Raw genomic sequence first — 19,791 nt, 5'->3', positions numbered from 1 at the left:
AAGATTTTTGTTTTGTTCAGTCACTTAGTCATGTGACTCTTTACCACCCCATGGGACTGTAGCACACCAGGCTTCCCTGTCCTTCACTATGTCTTGGAGTTTGCTCCAACTCATGTTCATTGAGTCATTGATGCCATCCAAGCATCTTATCCTATGTAATCCCCTTCTCCTCCTGCTCTCAATCTTTCCCAGGATCAGATCTTTTCCAATGAGCAGGATGTTCACATCAGGTGGCCAAAGTATTGGGGCTTCAGCTTCAGTCCTTCCAATGAATATTCAGGGTTGATTTCCTTTAGGATGGACTGGTTTGATTTCCTTGCTGTCCAAGGGACTCTTAAGAATCTTCTCCAGCACCATAGTTCTAAAGATGTTTACTGGCAAAAAATTAGGATTCATTTTCAGGTTGGTGAAGGCAAGTCAACCTATAGGACCGCCTTGGAAATTTCCCTTTCTGTAAATAAACCTTTCAACAAGGAAATGGACGTTTACTGGACTTCTGTTTACGCCAGCACTTTATGCATTTTCTCATTTCATAATAGCCATGTGTTTTTCCTTTTTATAATTAGGTTTAGTGGAAAAGTAATATAAATTATTAAAAAAGCAACATAAATTTGATGAAAAATATTTTAATCACTTAACAAATAGGCAATGAAACATGATTCCCCTCCCTGCAGGAAACTCTTCTTCCCAGTTCCTCTTCCAAAAGGCAGCAACTATTATTGGTTTCTTGTGTATCTTTTCAGAAACGAAGCTTTCTTTGTTCACACAAATATCTCTCTGAATTGTGGTTCCTATATCAGTGATATATTATACTTGGGTTCTTTGACTCAATATACCTGAGACTCTTACATATTTGCTCTTATGAAGGCCACTGATGGTCTCCCTGTGGTCAGATCCAACGCCACCTGTCAGTCCCTCCCTTACCCCACGACTTCCAGGGCTGGTACTCTCCTGGGTTTCCTCCTACCTCCTCACCTCTTTTGCTGGCTCCTTCACGCCTCCCTGACCTCCGAACATCATACTACTGGCCGCATCCTTGAACTTTTCTCTGCCTACACTCACACCCTGGATGATCTCATCCGGGCTTGATATCACCCCTATACTGACAACTCCCGATTTTATATCTCTAGCCCGAGTCATGCCCTGAACCCCAGGTTTCTTATCAGATTGCCTGCTTGAATCACCATCAGATGTTTGACCAATGACTCAAATGGAAACTGTCCAAAATGGAACTCCTGACCTAAGCCCCTACCTCGTCACCTCCTGCCATCTTCCCCATTTCAACTCCATTTTTTTTCCAGTTGTTCAGACCCCAAACCTCAGACATCCATGAGCTCTTTCTTGCTCTCAAATCTCATATCCCACCTAATAGAAAATCCCATTGACTCTTCCTTCAAACAATATCTGACCAATTCTCACCATCTTCACTGCTACCTGGGTCTGAGCCACCATCAGTCATTACCTAGATTATTGCAATAGAACCCTAACTGGTCCTTCTGTCCTCTAGCCTTGCCCCCCTGCCCAGTCTCTCCTCCATACAGCAGCAGAATAGTCCTGGTTAAGCAAATGAGATCCTGTATTCCTCCGAGGAATCCTGTCTCTCTTACAGTGAAAGGCGACGTCTTTGCAGTAGTCCAGGAGCCCCATGTGATCTCTTGGTGGACTTGCCACCTGTTCCTCCTCGCTGCTGCTTCTGCTCCAGCCTGCCTCGCCTCCTGACTGCCCCTTGTCAACACCTTGTCTTAGACTATTTGCCGTTCCTCTGCTTGCGAGCTCTTACCTCAGATATTTGCATGGATTTACTTGCTCACCTTTGTCACATTTTTGCTAAATGTGACCTTCCAGTGGGATTTACTGACTAATGGATTAAGATGGTGATCTGCCATTTCCCATCTTTCTTGCATGCTTTATTATTAATTTTTTGTAGCATGCATCACTTACTAACATAGTAGGTCATTTATAAGAATATAAGCTCCACAAGGACAGGCGGGAGTCGGGGGGAGGCATCCATCTGCCTCCCACTCTTGCCCTGTTTTCATCATTGCAGTATCCCTAATGCCTAGAATAGTTCCCCACACATAGTAGATGCTTAATGAATATTTACTGATTGAATGATGGAACAGATATCATTCTATTTGATTGCTTAAATGGCCACAAGAGTCCACTATATGGATGATGTAATGACAGCACAGTGGTGGCTAATACTCACAAGGCATGTCTGATAAGGTCCTTTATGAATTCAGACTCATTTATACTTCTCACCAACCTTGTGAGCTAGGTTTGATAATCACTTCCACTTGATAGATGATGAAACTGAGGTTTAGACAGTTTTATCGTCTCTTCCCCCAGTCCCACATGATGGGATAATACGTGATGATGCCATTCTGGCTGTCTTGAATAGCACATTTAATTTCTGTGCCAGACTGTTGCAGAATGGGTTTACTTAACCAGTTTCCTACAAATGGACACCATCTTTTGGTTCTCAGAGAGGCAAGCAAAGCTCAGAGAGGTTAAGAAGCTTGCACAAGGTCATACAGCTAGAATTTAAGTCCATCAGTTGAATCCTGGGTTGGAACTCTCAATCACTACACTGTCTCACCTCCCAAAGTCACCCTCTCCCTGAGGAAAAGGATTGGGGTTAGGAGGGCAGTCCTACAGCATATTCAATAGCAAAGATATCACTTTGTCGACAAAAGTCTGTATAGTCAAAGTTATGTTTTTTCTAGGAGTCATGTACGGTTGTGAGAGATGGACCATTAAGAAGGCTGGGCGCTAGAGAGTTGATGCTTTCGAACTGTGGTTCGAAGACTCTTGAGAGTCCCTTGGACAGCAAGGAGATTCAACCAGTTAATTCTAAAGGAAATCGACCCTGAATATTCATTGGAAGGACTGAAGCTGAAACTCCAATACTTTGGCCACCTGATGTGAAGAGCTGACTCACTGGAAGAGACCCTGATGCTGGGAAAGATTGAGGGCAAGAGGAGAAGGGGGCAACAGAGGATGAGATGGTTGGATGGCATCACTGACTCAGTGGACATCAGTTGGAGCAAACTCAGGGAGATAGTGAAGGACAGGGGAGCCTGGCGTGCTGCCATCCATGCGGTCTCAAAGAGTCGGATGTAATGGAACGACTGAACAGCAACAAGGGCGGTGGCCAGCTTCTGCCTCTTGGCAGTCTTCTCCCCAAGGCAGTCTCCTGCAGTTCCTCTCCCAGCTCTGAAGTCCTCTCCCTGATGGCCCTAGGCCATGAACACACATTTAATCTCTCTTATTGGCTTGTCTGCCTCCCAAAGGGAAAGTAGATGATTCTAGGCCTCCATTCTGGAGTGGGACACCTCAGAGAGGTCAGGGACCCTCTGGAGGGCCTTACCTGACGTTCATCTAGTCACTTTTATTGAGCACATCTGCGTAGGGCACTGCTGGAGGCACTTTGGCTTCCTTTAGAATCCAGAAAGCACCAGCCAGTATTACCTACTGCTGTGTTACGGGAACAATGGTGAGCAGAGAAAAACACAGTCCCTGCCCTCAAGGGGCTCACATTAGTCAAGCACTCCACTCAAAGGGCTGAAAAGGCGATGGCACCCCACTCCAGTACTCTTGCCTGGAAAATCCCATGGACGGAGGAGCCTGGTAGGCTGCAATCCATGGGGTCACTCGGAGTCGGACACAACTGAACACCTTCACTTTCACTTTTCACTTTCATGCATTGGAGAAGGAAATGGCAACCCACTCCACTGTTTTGCCTGGAGAATCCCAGGGACGGGGGAGCCTGGTGGGCAGCCGTCTATGGGGTCGCACAGAGTCGGACATGACTGAAGCGACTTAGCAGCAGCAGCAGCAGCAGCAGCCACTCAAAGGGGCAGCTGGATGGCTGAGATGCTAGGAAGGGACACCTGCGCTGAAAGCTGCTGGGTGAGTTAATAAGCAAAGAGAGGGAAGAACACTGCAGAAAAAATGACTGCATGTCTAAAGGCTCCAGGGACTGCAGGGACCACAAGAGGCCAGGGTGGGAGGGGAAGGGTGAGAGGAAGGCGGTGGGAGATGAGGGTGGGAGGTCTTGACCATCTCAAGGAGTTGTGATTTTATCCCAAGCACAGTGGGAAGTCAGCTGGATGGGTTAGGGGGAGGGCAGTTAGGAGCCTGATTGGACTGATCAAATCTGACTTGCAGTCTGAAGTCTCTCCTGGCTGAGGTGCAGTGAACAGACTGGCCGAACTGAGGGGACAGACACGTGGGCAAGGGTTTGGGGGAAGGGTTGACGGGCTCCATGGCACTGAAAGAAAGGAGCAAGGAGTGAATCTGAGGAATATTTGGTCTGAGGTCTTGCCCCTCCCTTGGGTCAGCCATACTCAAAGTCTGGTTGATTGAGCAGAGGTGGGGACAGCAGAAAGGCCCGCTGCCTTGGTCAAGGTGGGACAGCTCTGAAGGATGGTTCCAACCCTGGAGCTCCCTGGGGGATGACCAAGATCTTAAAACAGAGGTATAAATGCATAATTTCCCATTCTCGTGGAGAGGAGGTTTGAGGCCAGGATCTGCCCAGGGTTCCAGAGACGTGTGTGTCGGTGGGTCCCTGCTCTTACCAACGCATGGGAGGATCTTGATTTTCCCTGGGCAGGGGTCCTGGCCCTCAAAACACATTCCTCTCCTCTCACATCCCTCTCATCTCAAGAATGGTGGTGGGCCATGGGCGTGAGGGAACTCTTGACCTTGGAATGCTGGTTCAGGATTTTCCACTTATCTGCTCTGTGACCTTGGCCAAATCCCTTTCCTTCTCTGGGTCCATTGCTTCATTGATAAGACAGGAAGTTGGAGTAATCAGTGACTCAGACTTTGAGGGTTTGTTGAAAGCTACGGTCATGATGCATGTGATTTCTGGCAGCTTCAGGGGTTCCTGAAGTCCTGGGGTGGGGCAAGGAGGGGACTTAATTGGACCTCAAGTTAAGAATCCTTACATATACACACTACTATATATAACACAATCAAAAAGGACCTACTGTATAACACAGAGAATTCTCCTCAATATTCTGTAATAACCTATATAGGGAAAGAATCTGAAAAAAGAAAAAAAGATATATTAATAGTATAACCGAATCACTTTGCTGTACACCTGAAACTAACACAAAACTGTAAATCAATTATACGCTAATATAAAATAAAAATTAAATTAAAAAAAGAATCCTTGCATGAAGCAGCCGAAGAGTCACAGATCAAAGGGTCAAGGTGTGGTACAGACCCACATACACAAACATTGCTCAGTCACAAGGAAGAATCCTACCATTTGTGACAACACAGGTGAAGAGTTGACTCTGGCTTAGAGGGTAAAGCATCTTCCTGCAATGCAGGAGACTCGGGTTAGACCCCTGAGTCGGGAAGATCCCCTGGCGAAGGAAATGGCAACCCACTCCAGTATTCTTGCCTGGAAAATCCCATGGACGGAGGAGCCTGGTAGGCTACAGTCCATGGGGCCGCAAAGGGTCGGACACAACTGAGAGACTTCACTTTAACTTTAAAGGTTATTATGTAAGTGAAATAAGTCAGAGAAAGGCAAATACCATATGATTTTACTTATATGCTGAATCTAAAACACAAATGAACAAAACTAGAAACAGACTCAGAGATAGAACAAACTGTGGTTGTGGGGCGGGGGTGAGGGGCAGGAATGGGCAAAATAGGTGAGGGAGATTAAGAGGGACAAACTTCTAGCTATAAAATAAATAAGTAACAGGGCTGTAATGAACAGCACAGGGAATACAGTCAATAATACAGCTGATAATATTGTAATCACTTTGTGTGGTGACAGATGGTAACTGGAGTTATTGTGGTGATCATTTCATAATGCATGGAGTCATTATGTTGTACACCTGAAGCTAATATAATACCGCAAGTCAATTATACTTCAATTAAAAAAAAACAAGAGTTCTTGATGAGACAGTAACAAGCTCCATTTCTGATGACCTGCTGGGAGGACCAGTCTAATACCCTGTCCTGATCCTCCCCACAATCTTTTAAGGCAAGCATTACATTTTCAACCCGGAGATCAGAGGCAAAACTTAAGTGACTTGTCCAAGCTGGGAGGAACTGAACTAGGACCCCCCCCGAGCCAGGTCTTTCTGAAGCCAGAGACTGTTCTTCCCAATATAGTGAGCAGCATTGTCCCTTCTGTCCCCACTCTGCGCAGACCCTCTCATAACACCACACACTCTAGGCCTCAGAGCCGCTACTCTTCTGAGGTGCTTTGAGGAGGCAGGGCTTACCTCCTAAGGTAACAGGGAGGACCTGAGGCCCAGAGAGGCTAAGTGGCCTGCAAGGTCACCCAGCCAGGGTGTTAGGGGAGGGGAGATGGGTGAAGGGTGGAGCTAGCTGAGAGTGGAGACAGAAGACCTCTGTGCTTCCTCCTGGAATCTGGTGTGGACAAGCTTCACCTAGTTGCAGCTGGGAAGGCCTGCAGGAAGAGGGATGGGGAAGCTGTAATTAGGGGAAGAAGGTAGGCCCTTAGGGCTGGGCCTTAGAGAATAGGCTCCAGTCTGGTCACCCCTAACAACTTGGTTCTTCCAGTTCTCCCTTCAAGCCACCCCCAATTCTCAGGCCTGTCAACCTCATCCTTATTTTCCAAGGTCAGCTTAAATGTCTTCCCTGAAAATTGGAGACCCTTTCCACCCCACCCCACCGCATTCATTTTTCCTGCGGTGGCCTGGGGAGTGATGCCCACTTTGCCCAAACTCTTTGAAGGTAGGATGCTCCCCTTGGGCCCTACAGGGGAACCAAGGGTGCTAGCTCCCCTGATGCTTGAGCTGCTGTTTCTCCCCTCCTTGCCTCTCCATTGGAGGGAACCCAGAGTGTGTCTAGTGGTTAACCTCCTTAAGCCTGAGAAGGCCCCTGGGTGTTTATGTCCCCAACCCCAGGGGCCCCCATCCTGGGCCTGGGTCTGTCTCCTCCGGGGAAGAGAGATGATCTCATCGAGTGTCTGCATCTGCCGCGCCAACCCCCGCCCGCCCCCCGCTTTGCTCGCGCCCTCTGCTGCAGTTGGGGCTGAATACTGCTCAGGGTACTGAGATGCTTTTGATGAATGAAATTCAAGTGGCTCGATCACTCCGAAAGGACAGGCAGAGAGTGCCCACACCGCGACTCCTCTCGTCCCTTTAAAAAGTAAAAGCACTTGGCAAGGATCGCCCGAAATCCAGCCCTGCTCCCTCCGTCCCCCAATCTTCACCGCTGAGCCTTTCACACAAACACGCACCAAAGAACCAGACCCGGGGGGAAAGGCGCGGCGCCTTTAAGAGGCGGCGGGCAGTGCTGCCCCCTGGCGGCCGACGCGCTCGCGCTTCCTCCGCCCCGGCGGGGTCCAGCGGGCCGGCTGGCCGGGTCAGCGCGGCGGTGGCGACGGCGGCGTGCCGAGCGCCGGGGCGAGGACCGGGACAAGGAGGAAGTGGCGGCGGCGGCGGCGGGTGAGGACGGCGAGGGGCGCGGGCGGCCGCGTGCGCCCTGCCGGGGTCCGAGCGCGTCGGGAAGGGCACGCGCTCGGCTCGGATCGGCCGAACGCGCCGCCGGGGGCTCGGACGCGAGGGCCTCCCGCGATCGTGAGCCCGAGGGAGGGCCGGGAGGAGGGACTTGGGGGCGGCGCGCAGCCCGAGCGCTGGGGCCGATCGTCGGTGGCCGCCGCTGGAGGGCGTGCGGCTCGGCTCCGAGCGCCGCGAGGGCGGTGCCGGCGAGGGAGGGCCTGCCTCCTCTCCTCCCCGGCCCGGCCCGGCGCTCGCGAACTTGCGCGCCCGGAGCCCAGCAGGCGGCGGGGGCGTGGGCGGCGGCGGCGCGGGCGGCCCCCGGCACGGTGGCAGCCAGTGGAATGCCGCGCTGAGCGCCGCTCCCTCCGCCCGGGCGCCCGCCCCGCCCCGGCCCGCCCCTCCCGGCAGGACTGCGCGCCCGGAGCCCCGTTCCGCGTCCCCGCCGCCGGGAGGAGGTGCCCGCACGCTCGCGGCGCGCGCCGGGCCGCCAGACTCGGCCTGTGGGCGATTTCCTCCGGACCCGAGCTCCCCGCCCGAAGAGGAAGATGCAGACCTTTCTGAAAGGGAAGAGAGTTGGCTACTGGCTGAGCGAGAAGAAAATAAAGAAGCTGAATTTCCAGGCCTTCGCCGAGCTGTGCAGGTAAGGAGGGACGGGGCTCCGGCCCCCCCACCCCCCGGGGACCCCCGGCCTGAGCCCCAGGTTCAGCCTCGGGGGGCGGGGGGCTGTTTCCGGAGGTTAGAGCGAAACGGGAAGAAACGGTGCGTGGGGACCCTGAGTCCGAGTAGCCAGGTGGCTGTGGTGGCCGCTGGCTGTGTTCGAGGGAAGCGGTGGGCAGTACGAGCGGTGTGGCACGGACCAGGGCTCTCAGGTGCACAGGGACCCCGGGTGGGGGAGACCCCTGGCTCCCCCGGGCGTGATGGGAGCGCTGCTGAAGGTGGCAGAGGGACCAGGGAAATGGGGGGAATCCGCGCTGTCTGCCTGTGGCTGGAGGTTACTTTTGGACTGGAGTGGCCCTCTTCTTTCGTCCCCCTTCTCTTCGTGGAGGAGGGCACCCATGTTTGTGTGTTTGCGGACCACCTACTAGGTGCCCCGCCGGCGCAGCTCTCTTTGCAAGAATCTGTCATTGCATGTCACTGGATTAAGCCTCTTTGAAGCGAGTAGCAATACTTGGCGTGTAGGTGATTTGCTGTCTCATTAGAGCCTCGCACCAGCCTTGAGAATTGGTTGGGTTGGTGATTCTGGGCCACGTGTCTGAGAGGGGGGAATCCATCCGCAGAGAGGTCGGGTACCTGACCCGGGGTCCCACAGCCAGGGAGTGGCTGGTGCAGAACGTAAACGCTTGTGTAGAATGGCCTTCTTCCCTCGAGGTCCCCACCCCCCACCCCATGCAGTTCCTTAGTGGTGGAGACTCCAGGTGTTTTAATAAGATGGGATCACATTCTTAGTCCATTACAGATGCATCCAGTCTTGGGTCGGCTTTGCCTCACCTTGTTCTCCTATGGTGGCTTTGCCTCTGAGAAGCCCCTAGTTAAATCGGGTTCTCAGTGAAAGCCTAAGAGAATCTGGCTTCCCAAGCCTTTTGCAAACTCCAGGTGGAAAACCTTTTGTTATGCCGTGTCTCCACTTGGCAGATTTGATTCTCAAAAATGGGCCCCCCTTGCATTTTTGTCCCTTTTGGGTCACCAAACATAATGATGAATTGAACAATTGAGTTTCCTTATCTCCTGGCATACGGAGCAAGTGGCTGGTCTGAGCTGGCCTGTGCAGGCTGGCACAGCACCTCTGTGCCCCTCTCATGCCTGTCCCCAGGGCCTGCTGCTCTTTGGCCTGTTCCAGCCCTGCAGGTGCTCTGCTCCCCGCAGCCAGAGGGGCACACCTTGTCTAAAACAGCTCCTGGTTGCGCATCCCTCGGTCTGGGTATGGAGTTGGCTGCCTTCTCTCCTGCTGGCTTCCCTGGGAGAAAGCACGCTTTTCATTTTCAGGAGGGCATGCCAAATGACCGGGGAATTCACAAGGAAACGGGGAGGAACTTGCAGCCAGAGCCTTGGAAGTGTGAGGACTTTTGCAGCATTAGAAAGGGGCGCTTGAACACACACATGTGGACGATGTGCCCTAGACACTGAAGACATGTGCAGAAACCCCTTTGACGTGTTCTTGAAACATGGTTTGGTGGTAGGTGCCAGAGCTCCCCCTGCAGTCATCTGAGACTTGGGAAATCCCCACTGATACCTTGCACCCTTTTTCCTGAGGTCTTTCTCTATTTGTGTCGACCTGTGCCTGCAGCTGAAGCACGAGGCTTGTCATCTGGTTGGTATGTTTTGCTTGGTAATTAGGAGACTCTCGCAACACAGTTCCAACCGAGACTGAGACTCGTGGCTGGGTCCTCAGGCTGGACTTGCAGACTGCCTTTCCCTCCCCAGAGACCCTCCTGCCCTTAAACACTGGGGGGTTCAGGGCAAGCTGTGATGTCAGCCGTTCTGGGGAAGCTCCAGCCTGGAGTGTTCATTTCTCTGAAAGAGTGATTGCGTTGAAAGTCTAGTTGCCTTCTTCTGGCCAAAATATTGACTTCAAAGAGAGGAAGGGAAATATCTGGGTCATTCGAGAACCTCAGGAAACCCACTTTGTGTTTTCATCAGGGGAGCTTTAGCTATTTTGTCGCTTAAGCTTAGGAAGGAATGGAAAACACCGAAAAGAATTTTTCTGTTTCTTCTCTCCTTTATTATGGATACTTTCAGGGTGGCGCCCCCTGGTGGCCGTGTTTCTGTACTGGGTGCAAAGTACTCCCACCTAGAGTGGCCAGAGTCCTTTGCCCGCTGGTGGGTGTGATGTGAATGCTGGTGCAGTTTCAGTGGCCGAGAGGGGCTGTGGATGGACGTTGTCACGTGGGGTTCCCATTTGGATGGGTGATGAATCAACCTCGAGTTCCATAGTGAAAAAGTCCAGAGATGTTTGAAAATGGCTTGAGGCCCTGCTGCGAATGTTTGGGGCATTATCAGCGCTGGAGAGGATGACTTGAACGCAGCAGGATGAGCTGTTTAGCCAAATGTCAGGCCTTGTAAAAAAAAAAAAAGAAAATCTTAGGACCGGAAGGGAGATCTTGTCTGCCCAGCCCCTTTGTTTCACAGGCACTAGATGGGCAGGCTCCATACTTCTGTTCCTTTTGTTCAGCTGCTAGAATGGGTGGACCCCCTCATCATCGTCACGGGGGTGCTGCCGTTTTGTCTCGGAGATTCTTCCTTGCGGTCCTGAGCTGTGGCCTCAGCAAGCATCCTATCTGCTCTCCAAGGAGCATCGCCCCCTGCAGGTGTTTGTGGACCGTGGACCGTTGGAGCAGGTTCCACCAGGACACCTTAGCAGGAGGGAGGGCCGCCCCTTCACAGCCTGGTCCTGCCTTGTTGGTTAATAAGTTCTTTGCCCACATTAGGCCAGGGCTCTGGGAGCCTCCAGGAGGAGGGAGCTGAGAGTTTCCTGTTAACAGCAACTTGGCCTCTAGGGTAGCCCATACCTTCAGGGCCTACATTCCTTTATTTTAATTTCTTTTAATTTTAAAAATTCTATACTTTTTGACTGCGCAGCAAGACATGTGGGATGTCAGTTGCCAGACTGGGGATCGAACCTGCGCCCCCTGCAGTGGAAGCACTGTGTCTTAAGGAACGTCCCTCTGGCTCCTTGACAGATGGGCCTTGACTTGGCTTGTTTCTTGCGGGATTGTTCGTTCCCGACATTTGCCTGTGAGTCTCCCCCTCTCCACAGGGATGGCTCTGCTTGTGTCCCCTCGGCCTCCCGCCTGCCGGCCCCTTCCCCTCACCCTGGAGCAGCCTCAAGGCTTCCTCACACGCAGAAGCGACTTTAGAGGGGAAGCCAAGAAGTAAAGCTGTTAGTTGAAAATGTCGGGTGATTTTTTTTTTTTTAATGCTCTCAGTTCTCCACGGTGGCCCATGCGGACGTGCTGGCTGACCTGGTTCGCTGTGTCCACGTTTTCTGTGTCAGCCCTCCAGCGCCTCGTCTCACCGTTCCTCTTTCCTGCAGCTGAACTTGTGGTACAGGCTGTGGTGGAAAGACGCACGACGTCACGAAGCATTTTGGTGTAAAATGTGTCCTCTGTCCATCTTTACCGTCACGTCAGCTGACCTGAACGCTTTCCTTCCTGGAACCTCATCTCACATCATCCTCCCAGCAGCCCAGGGTGGCAGAATGGGGAAACTGAGGCTCAGGCCATATGAAGGACTTGGATTCAAAGTGAAGGGCTTCCCTGAGCCCAGACCTCAGGCCTTTACACCTGAGGATGTGGCTGCCTTGTTTATTAATAAGTTCTTTGCCCAGGTTAGGCCGGGGGTTCTGGGAGGCTGCAGGAGGAGGGAGCTGGGAGTTTGTTGTTGACAAGAACCTGGCCTCTCGGGTGGCCCATACCCTCAGGGCCTATATACCTTTATTTTTAATTTTTTTAATGTTTAAAATTTTTTGATTTCTGGCCATGCCACGAAGCATGTGGGATGTTAGTTCCCTAACCAGGGATCAAACCTACGCCCCCTGTGGTGGAAGCGCTGTGTCTTATCCATTAGACTGCCAGGGAAGTCCCCATTCCTTTCTTTAAATGAAGGACTCTAGGTTCGTTCTTTTTGCTGGGAGGATTTAGTGTGGTTCTGTACTGGGATTCTTTGGGGAGATTCATAGTGGGGAGGAAGGAGAATCGTTTCCAGGGTTAAGTGATGCTGGTCTGTGAGTGGGTTTTTTTTTTTCTCCCGTTTCTCTTAATTATTGGATCTGGCACCACTTTGAGGGCATGGGGGTGGGAGGAGGTACTGACTTAAGTATCCTTTGCAGCTGCACACTGGGACTGTCCATACTTAGCCTTTCAAATAAACACGTTCCACCAGCCTGCTGCGGGGGTGAACTGGGCTTCCTGTGGGAGAAGGTGGACCGCCAGGACCGCTGCTGTCTGTTGGTGAGCCTGCCCGGGTGCCAGGCCTGCCTCGACGGCGGGCCACCAATGTGACCTGGGCTCGTGCCTCGGTGTCCTCATTTGTAAAGTGAGGCAGATGACAGTATTCGCTTAGGGTTTCTGGGGGACCCAGACTGTGCCTGGAACTCTGTGGGTGGTGGTTGCTGCTGTTACTTTTTAGTTGGTCCTTGGGGAGTGGGTGAGTGAGTGGGCGTCTGCCCGCAAATGTCTGTCTATTCCTGGATCTTGGGCATTTGCAGATTGAGTGTTCCTGGGTGGGGCAGTTTTAGAGCAACCCTGAAGTCTGGGAGGGAGGCTGACTGCTCATCCTGCCTGGGTGTGGGTCTGGGGCAAAGCTGGGGGTGCGGGGTGGGGGAGCCTACCCTACCTGCTGCCCTGCCAGCATCTCCCTACACTCCCAGCCCTTGGGGATCTTACAGCCCCTTGGAAGACGGGGCTTCTGTGTTCACCTGTTTTATGGATGTGGAGCCTGAAGAAATTATGTTAACGCAAGATGATACTTTTGTTTTTTCAAGTTTGGAGATTCAAGAGGAGTTTGTACTGGGTTTCCTGAAAATGCCAAGAGTCTCCATGCCAATCATGCTACTGTTATTATTAGCTCACATTTATTGTTTTATCTTTTTGAATATTTAATACATGCCTATGTTACAACCTAGAGGACTCAAAATACATAGTGAAAAGGACTCAAAATACACAATGAAAAGTCAGTCCATTTCCTTGTTCTTGAGTTCCAGTCACTCAGGGACACGCGCTGTTGGCAGTCTCTCTCTCTCGAGGTGTTTTTTTTTTTTTAACTTAAAAAAAAATTGAATGATTCTTGAAATTCTGTGGTACTTTACAGTTTTCCAGAGTTTCACACATGTGATTTTGTATGTGTGTGACAGTCGCTAGGTCATGTCTGACTCTTGCGACCCCATGGACTGTAGCCAGCCAGGCTCCTCTGTCCATGGGGTTCTCCAGGCAAGAATACCGGAGTGGGTTGCCGTGCCCTCCTCCAGGGGATCTTCCCGACCCAGGGCTAGAACCTGGGTCTTCCGCATTACAGGCAGATTCTTTACCGTCTGAGCCATCAGGGAAGCCCCACATGATTTTGTATAATAATATAATAACCTTTTTAAAAAATCCCCTATTCCTATGTTGCCCTCCCCCCCTCAACCCCAAGGGTTTTGTGCAAAACACAGGGCCTGCATGTATGGATCTCGCCCACACGTACTGTTCTGTTCTTGGCTCCTTTCATGAATCGCTGTGTCTTAGAGAAACTGCCCGTCACTGCTTCTCTGGGGACACTTCTGTATCACTTACCTCCTTTCTTTAGGGCTGTGGGTTCCAGGTGTTAAAACAATGGACCCTATTTCTTGCCCTGTGTTTGGCGTCTGCTGGTGTAGATGGTAGGCAGGGCGTGCTCCACCCCCTGGTCTGGGTGCTCATTGTCAGATAAGTGAGGGGGTACAGGCGTTTGACTCTTTCGGGGTAGGTTTGAAACCACTCACCAGGACAGGGTGCTGCTCACCAGTGAGAGCTAGTGGAAGGGCCTGTCACCCACTCCCTCCCCGGCACAGTGCGTGGACATTTTTGATCTCAGCCACACACATGGGTGAGAAATGATACTGTTGGTTTGCGTTTCTCTTATGACGGGAGGACTGAGTTCCCGTCAGCGGGGGTGGCCGTGCTTGCTCGTGCAGAGCTCTGCTCACTTGTGCATCAGGCTGGGGCCTCCCTCCCAACTCCTGGGCCCTCCTGCCTCCACTCCACGGGTTATTTCTCCTGGAGGTTTCGCAGGCTTGGGGCATTCAGCAAAGGCCCATGTAGTGAAGTGGCGCATGAGAGTTGGCTGTTAAAGAGGGTTTGTTCCTCGTTGTGTTTTGAGTTCAGTTGGTAAGCTGGCTTTTTGTGGGAATATTCTGGTACCTTTTTTAGAAAGCCAGATTCATTTAGAAAGCACGTGGTCATCCAGGAGCTGAGCACCTACTCCTTGCCTGGCAGAGCCACCGTGTGGGTCTCAAACACCATCCCTCTGGGTGCGGGAATCCGGTCCACGCAGCTGTTCCTGCTCTGCTGGCCGGCCTGGGTGTGTGCGGCCTTGCTGGGAGGGGAGCCCAGGCAGGGCGGGGCGGCTGGTCCCAGGTCCCACTGTAGGATATGGCGGGCGGGGGCCGGGGGTCGTCTCACTCCTAGTCCAGAGCCCTCTCCCCACCGCCTGCTTTCAAACAACGCTTCCTCCAGAGCTGTGAATGAGGCCATTCCCACTGGGCTGTTTGAATTTCCCCTGCTGCTTTGTCTTGCCGGCTCCCAGCGGCCCTGAGAAGGCAGCTGCCCCTGAGGCCCAGGGCCTCTCCCTCCAGCCGGGCCCACCCATCGGGGTGGCGGGGCGGAGGATCGTGACAGCCCCTGGGGGTGCCTTGCACCTCCACCGCCCATCCTGAGGGCTCTGGGGTGGATCTGACGCTGGCTGTGGGGATTTGAGAACCACTCCCGTGAAGGACCCTCCCACCCCACAACTCCTGCCCCTTCCCTCCCAGGCCCATGAGTGTGGGGTGCCCACCCTGTTAACCAGGCTTGGAGGTCCCCGCTGGCAGAACCCGCGGGGTCCACTCTGCACAGCCACCAGCTGTCCCGGGGGAGCAGCGGGACACACAGGCCAAAGTCCTCCCAAGGACAGCTTCTGAGAGATGCTTGGTTTTCTTCTCCCTTCACTTAGGATCTCCAACCCTTAGTGCCTCCTGACCGGCCTCATTATTTCTCTCCGCTCCTTGTCCCTCTCCTCCTTTGGCAGGTGGATTCCATAAAGGTCGAGACTTGGGCAGTTCTGTTCCCTGGTGAAGCCCCCCAATGCTTGCTTGTACCAGTGCGCACAGTAGGGGCTCAGAGAGGGCGTCTGTTAGTGGATGAGGGAACCAACCGGCGGGTTTTGAACCCTTTTCCAGGCCGCTGTGACTCAGCCAGAGTTGCTTGTGACTCTGGAGTGCCCTGGGCCAGGAAGGAAACCCCAGGGTGAAGGTGGTGGGTCCCAGGTCAGGTCATCAGCTTTATTCCTTCATTTTTTTTCCCCTTTAATTTATCTTTTAATTGGAGAGTAATTGCTTTACAGAATTTTGTTTTCTGTCAAACCTCAAATGAATCAGTCATAGGTATACATACATCTCCTCCCTTTTGAACCTCCCTCCCATCTCCCGCCCCATCCCACCCCTCTAGGTTGATACAGAACTCCTGTTTGAGTTTCCTGAGCCATACAGCAAATTCCCGTTGGCTATCTATTTTACATATGGTACTCCTTCATTAAAAAAAAAATAGTTTTATTTATTTACTTGGCTGTGCTGGGTCTTCTTTGCGGCATGGGCTTTCCTCTAGTTGTAGCGAGTGGGTCTCCCCTCTATTTACGGGGTGCAGGAGGCCTCTTATTGCGTGGCGTTTCCTGTTGTGGAGCGTGGGCTCTAGGCCGCGAGGGCTTCCATACTTGCTGCCCGCAGGCTCAGGAGTTCAGGCTTTAGAGCACAGGCTCAACAGTTGTGGTGCACGTGCACGGGCTTAGCTGTTTTGCGGCGTGTGAGATCTTCCTGGATCAGGGACCAAATCCGTCTCGCATTGGCAGGTGGATTCTTTACCACTGAGCCACCAGGCACACCTTATTCCCTCATTCTTTCATTCACTCAGCAAGTCCTGAGCCTCCACCCTGGCCCGCCCTGTGCTAGCGCTGGTCCCTGCCCTCCTGTGCCTAGAGGCTTGGTAAGGAGATGAAGGGAAACCAGCACAGACACATTTGAAGTGCTGCAGGGTGGAGCTAGAGCCAGGAAGCCTGCAGATGGGGGAGCCACGGCAGGAGCCGCTGCAGCCACTTCAGCCCTGTGTGGCCAGAGAAGGCCTCTCTGAGGAGGTGACGTTTAGTAAGAGCGAGTGCCCATTCCTCTGGGAGGTAAAGAGCTACAGGGCGGGTGGGGTCTGCTGCCTGGAGGTCACTTGCCTGGCCTGCCTCTGCTGTGGCCCTGGGTGCCCTGAGGACCAAGGGCAGCCATCTAGGTAAGGGCAGGTCTGTCGTGGTCAGAGGAGGCAGCAGTGTTTCCTCCAGTGGCCTTGTTCCCTGACAGTGTCAAAAGGGACCAGGTGGGTGGCCCTAGGACCTTCCTCCACCTGAGGCTGTGCTCTGGGGGCTGGACAGGAGGACAGATGCTCCCCTCTGGCCTGGTTCAGTCCAGCCTTTGTGTTTGGGAATGAGCTCTCCTGGGCCTTGAGGGTGGGCTAGGGTGAGGGATCATGGGGAAGGAACCCTTGGGGGTAGGCCCTAGGCCAGCCGAGCTTTCCTGAGGATCAGCTTAGGCCTTGGGTCCCCAGGGAGCAGGGGAAAGGATGCTTGTTCTCTTTTACACTCGTTTACCTTCCTCTAGGGGTTTCCCTGATGGCTCAGGGGGTAAAGAATCTCCCTGCAGTGCAGGAGACGTAAGAGACATGGGTTCGATCCCAGAGTCAGGAAGATCCCCTGGAGGAGGGCATGGCAACTCACTCCAGTATTCCTGCCTGGAGAATTCCATGGACAGAGGAGCCCAGGGGGCTACAGTCCATAGGGTCACATGGAGTCGGACGCAGAACTGAGGGACTGATCACAGCACCTTCCTCCAGGCCAGTGTTTGCTGACCTTGCCCAACAGAAGAAGCACTTGGGGCACCAGTGAAGAGCATATCCTTGAGTCCACCCGTCCCCTGCTTAAGAGCCTCCAGGGAAAGGGCCTCTTAACAAGTGCCCTGACGATTCTTCTGGGAAACAGACACTGTCACTTCCCGAAGGGTGTTACTAGGCCTCACCCCAGAGCCATCAGGCATGTTTGGCGCTGAGTTAAACAGGCCAGAGCAGCCTCTTTACTGTGGGGCTTCTCTGGGAAAGGGGCCTCCAAGAGGGCGTCTGGGATGTAAAGGTTCTTGGGCTGGTTTGTCCTTAGAACCGCTGTGTGGGACTCATGTTCCCTGGAGCCCACCTGGGTAGCTCTGGTGTGGCACCTGCCATTCACTGCCTTGTCTGATCCTCATCACGTGGGAGGAGGAACGGGGTGGTGGCACCAGGCTGCCTGCCAGCGACCCTACCTGCTGATTGCTACCTTGTGGGCAGTGTTCTCTCCCCCCGATGCTGGGAAAGATTGAGGGCAGGAGGAGAAGGGGACCACAGGGGATGAGATGGTTGGATGGCATCATCGACTCAATGGACATGAGTTTGAGCAAGCTCTGGGAGTTGGTGATGGACAGGGAAGCCTGGCGAGCTGCAGTGCATGGGATCACAAAGAGTTGGACGCGACTGAGCAACTGAACAACAACAGCTCTCCCCTTTTAAAAATGTCTTGCCTCCGGCGCCTGTTTTGCACTGAAATTCCTTAGAGGTGGATCCTGGGGCTGGGGAGGAGCTGCTATGGTCTTTGCTCAGGAGACATTCCTGGGGACTGGCTCCGCCAGGTGCGTGCAGATTATCAAGCAGGGGGCCGGGAGCAGAGGCGGGTTGGGGGGTGGCGCAGCCCCTGGTCTGCAGAGCCCCTTGCTCTACAGTGTTGTCTGCAAACCCACTGGCTCCTCATCAGCCTTCTGCCTGCTCGGGTCTTGGAGCCTGAGACATGAAACCAGAACTGGGGGCTCATCCAGGATGCCCCGATGCTGCAGAAGGGCTGTGTTCAATGCCTCCTGCTCCCTCCAGTGACTCACACCCAATTTCCGAGCAGAGGTGAAGCCTGCCACAGGCCGGGCACTGTTGAAGATGGGGAATCTCCTCTCCAAGACGGGTAGTGTGTCTCCATACGCTGGATGAGAACACGGGGGCATAGGGAAAGGCGAGATGACTTGCCCGATCACCCGGCTGTGAGTGGCAGGGCTGGGACTCAGCCTCGGGGCCCACTGACTCCTGAAACCATGCTGTTTCCACCCTGCCAGTTGGCATTCATCTCATCCGGGTATCACTGGCTTGAAACCCAGTTTCAGAAGAAAATCGAGGCGTTCTTTTCTGAGCATCCTCTGAGTGTAGTGCTTGGGCCCTAGGCGTGGTGGGTGGTGAGATGACTGTACAGTCAGAGCAACAAGACTTGCCCAGTTGGCTGTGGATGACTGGCGAGTCATTCCACCTCCCTGAGCCTCTGTGCTTCCCTCTGTAAAGGGGGGCATTAGTACACCGACCTCCAGGGCTACTGAGCATGGCGTGCTTCATACGTGCTGGGACGCGCCCTCCCCACTGGCACCCAACCAGGCCAGGGTCTGGGGCCTCTGACACATGTCTGGCCAGAGCCCCCAGCCCAGGGCAGACAAGGTAGCCCCCTGCCCCCTCCTCCCTCCTTTTCTGATGTGGGGGTCCTCCAGCACCCGTGACCAGAACACAGCCTCTCAGCTGTCTGCTTCCTGGGAGGGGCTGGGAGTGGTAGGTGGGTGCTGAGTGGAGGCCACTATGGGAGTTTTGCTTTCATTTCTACCTCAAACCCTTATCTATCCAACAGTCGAGGGCCGGGGTGTGGAAAACCCTCGGGCCCCTCCCTGGGGCACCCGTCCCAGTGTAGGTTGCTGGGTGTCCCCTTCCCAGAGGGTGAGTCTGGGTTGCCCTGGGTGTCTTCTCTTTGCAGAGCACCCCATTCATTCCTTTGTGCAGTCACACGGTATGTATTTATTGAGTGCCTGCTGAATGCTGGACACTCTTGGGCGCTAGGATCCATGCAGCAGTGAGCTCCCCAGGGCAGCCTGGGGCTGCGGAAGGCTCTTCCTTGCTGTGCGCCGGGCTGGGTCTGAGGGAGGGAAGTGTGGGAAGGAGGGGCGTGCAGGTTGTGTGGGGCTCTCTTCCGTTCTCCCAGAGGGGATCGGGGACCCTTGGCGAGAATGGGGGCATGTTGGCACGTGTCGGGGTATTTGTGAGTCCCCAGAGGCTGTTGCATTGGCTCTCATCCTCCCGGGGCCCTGGGCATCTTTCTGAGGACCATTCAGTGCTGTGGGCCTCTTGGGTTCTCTCTGGATGGAGTTTCCTCTTTGCACCCCAGCCCGGGTTATGAAGGCCCAGAAAGATGCAGAGTGAGCCCTGAGTTTTAGACCCAGTAGATGGGGCAGCTTGGATTTGAACCTTGCCTTGCTGACACTGAAGCATATTTTCTTTAAGATTTTATCCTGAAAGTCCTAGCACTCAAGCCCATTTCAAGGGCTCCTTGAACAGAAAAAGAATGCTGGCCATTTCATCAGAGATCTTTTCCTGCCTCCGCGTAGGCAGGTCTGGGCAGGGACACCAGGACCCTATCAGGAAAGAGTTCTGCTTCTTTCGAAATCAGCCCGCAAGCCCCCCACCCTCACCTTGACCTGCACGCAGGCATGTTGCGGCCTGTGCTCACG

The 19,791-nt window shown here is 53.4% G+C and overlaps 1 protein-coding gene across 1 annotated transcript in view; it reads left to right on the top strand.

Moving 5' to 3' along the window:
- Nucleotides 1–7,953: 7,953 nt before the first annotated feature.
- Nucleotides 7,954–19,791, top strand: part of ITPK1 (inositol-tetrakisphosphate 1-kinase) — a 153,028-nt gene continuing 141,190 nt past the window's right edge. The window contains exon 1 of the mRNA XM_052659501.1: nucleotides 7,954–8,139. Within this exon, the coding sequence (XP_052515461.1) occupies nucleotides 8,045–8,139 (95 nt within the window). The 5' untranslated portion in view covers nucleotides 7,954–8,044. The remainder of the gene's footprint in view (nucleotides 8,140–19,791) is intronic.

Source organism: Budorcas taxicolor, chromosome 21, assembly GCF_023091745.1.
Source record: "Budorcas taxicolor isolate Tak-1 chromosome 21, Takin1.1, whole genome shotgun sequence".
Classification (NCBI taxonomy): Eukaryota; Metazoa; Chordata; class Mammalia; order Artiodactyla; family Bovidae; genus Budorcas; species Budorcas taxicolor.
Note: the sequence above shows the minus strand (reverse complement) of the source record. Positions and strands in the feature narration are given on the sequence as shown.